We start from the raw sequence: 1,852 nt of genomic DNA, 5'->3' as shown, positions 1-1,852 counted from the left end.
CTTAGGGTAAACATACAAAGCACATCCACAGCTGTGCTGGTAGAACCCATTTTTCTTCTGTTACCATAAGCAGAGCATTAAAGTCTAAATCCTATCTCTACTGACTCTGCGTGCGACTGGAAACCCACTGACTGACATTGAGAAAATTCTCTCAGAGAACCCACATTATGGTTACTGCTGGATCAGATTCCCTTTGAACTGCTAGCTGCTCCAGGGCCGCTTTTGTTTCCCAGTAACTTCTCAAGTTGCTAGGCTTTTAAATTCATTCTTTAGCATCCCAAAACTGAGAAACCCCTTTGGGATGCTGTGCAAAGTTTATTATATGGGAAAGAAAGCATATGAAATGTAAGGGTGCAGCCCATGACCTTTCTGAGATGTTACAATGTCCTTGCTTCCTGCTCTTGCAGCCAACACCCCCATCCAGGAAGCCCCAGATCTGAAGTCGCAAACTTCCCCTTCCCCATGCCCCACTGATGGAGGGAGTGGGCAGATTCCATACCTTCAATGGGTTTGGGTACAAAATGTGATGAGGGTTTAGTTTTTTTCACTCGGTTTCCCTTCATTATTTGACCTTCTTTATTGAGTCCCAGGAACCACGCTCGTCCGGATTCTTGCTGCCGGTACAGCGTGGAAGAATAAATAACGTAGTAGTTTTCAAAGACAGATTCCTTAAATTTGCACTCCGGTGTGAAAACATCCTGCAGTGAGAGAGAGAGAGAGAAAAAAATAGCGATAGAAGGAATTAATCACTGGTCTCCTAAATTAGGCATCACTGGGTGATACACGATGGTCATGCACTGCAGTTAGTTTAACAACGGAAAACAACAGGCATCAGCAATACCAGCTCCCAGCGATAACACACATCTAGAAAACTCCCCACTGAAAGGGAAGGCTCTCCTTCCCCAGCAGAGCTGTGGTTTGCAAAACAGTCTACAGTGAACAGCCATGAAAAATGTGCAGGAAAAGTCAGGAATTTTCCAGGATTTAGACTGAATACTAAGCTAAATTAAAAAAGAGAGCAGAGATGCAGAGAGAGCCCTGCTGCTCATCGGCTGTTCTCAATGCTTTCCCCAGGCATTGCTCTTACTTACCTTCCTGGTGATGTGCAATTGTTGTCTAAAATATTGAGGCTTCTTGAAACTCTTATGGGCAAAAGGCAGTTTATTAGGAGCATTTAAGTGGATTTAGAGAAACAGGAGTGCACAAGCTAGTAAATTATTTATTTACTTTCAAAAGCGATGGGAGGAAATGCTGGCACAAAGCCCAGAAATCATTCAATAAAGAGAAAGAAGTAATTTTAAAGATTTCTGACACAAATATTTCTTCAGATATTGAGAACTGGTCTCACACCTGCACAGGAACAGAGGACACACGGGTCTGCCCAAGACATCCCCCAAGCCTGTGCTGGCTGTGAGAGTGGCTGTGCCTTTGCCACTTGCGCTAGCTTTGTATAAAGTCTCAAGGAGAAAACTACACTCACCTGTGGACTGAAACTTGTCATGTCCCAGTAATTTTTCATGATTTTAACAACAGAGAAATACTAAACCTCTTGTAAAAGAGCTAGCTGGCCAGGGGACTCTGTGGTAGTGGGCTCCCAAACGTTCACTGAGTCAGATGTGGTTGTTGGTGGGTTGTTATTTTTGCCCAGACTTTGATTCTGAGCAGAAAATTCATCTTGGCAAAACAAATTCTCCCACTGGGTTCCTTAAAGCTATGACATTATTGCAAAACAAAGCTCAAGCCACAATGAAAAACTGTTTTAACTGAAAAATCCTTTCTTGTAAGACCCAGACAAGGTGTCTCAGAGCCCCATGAGAGAAGACAGGTGCTGCTACAGGTGAATGATGCTCTC

General features: G+C 43.5%; 1 protein-coding gene across 1 annotated transcript; it reads right to left on the bottom strand.

Annotated features, from left to right (window-relative positions):
* Positions 1-499: 499 nt before the first annotated feature.
* On the bottom strand, positions 500-1,501 carry LOC104409922 (fibroblast growth factor 12-like; the record flags this gene model as incomplete). Its single annotated transcript, XM_010019951.1, has 2 exons — positions 1,481-1,501; positions 500-698 (listed from the first exon to the last, which is right to left on the bottom strand). Coding segments are annotated over exons 1-2 (220 nt in total), but the record flags the coding sequence as incomplete, so codon positions are not given.
* Between the last annotated feature and the right edge of the window lie 351 nt (positions 1,502-1,852).

The sequence above is a fragment of the Nestor notabilis genome, unplaced genomic scaffold (assembly GCF_000696875.1).
Source record: "Nestor notabilis isolate BGI_N333 unplaced genomic scaffold, ASM69687v1 scaffold9718, whole genome shotgun sequence".
NCBI classification, from domain to species: Eukaryota; Metazoa; Chordata; class Aves; order Psittaciformes; family Psittacidae; genus Nestor; species Nestor notabilis.
The sequence above is the reverse complement of the archived record's forward strand: the minus strand, read 5'-3'. Positions and strand labels throughout refer to the sequence as shown.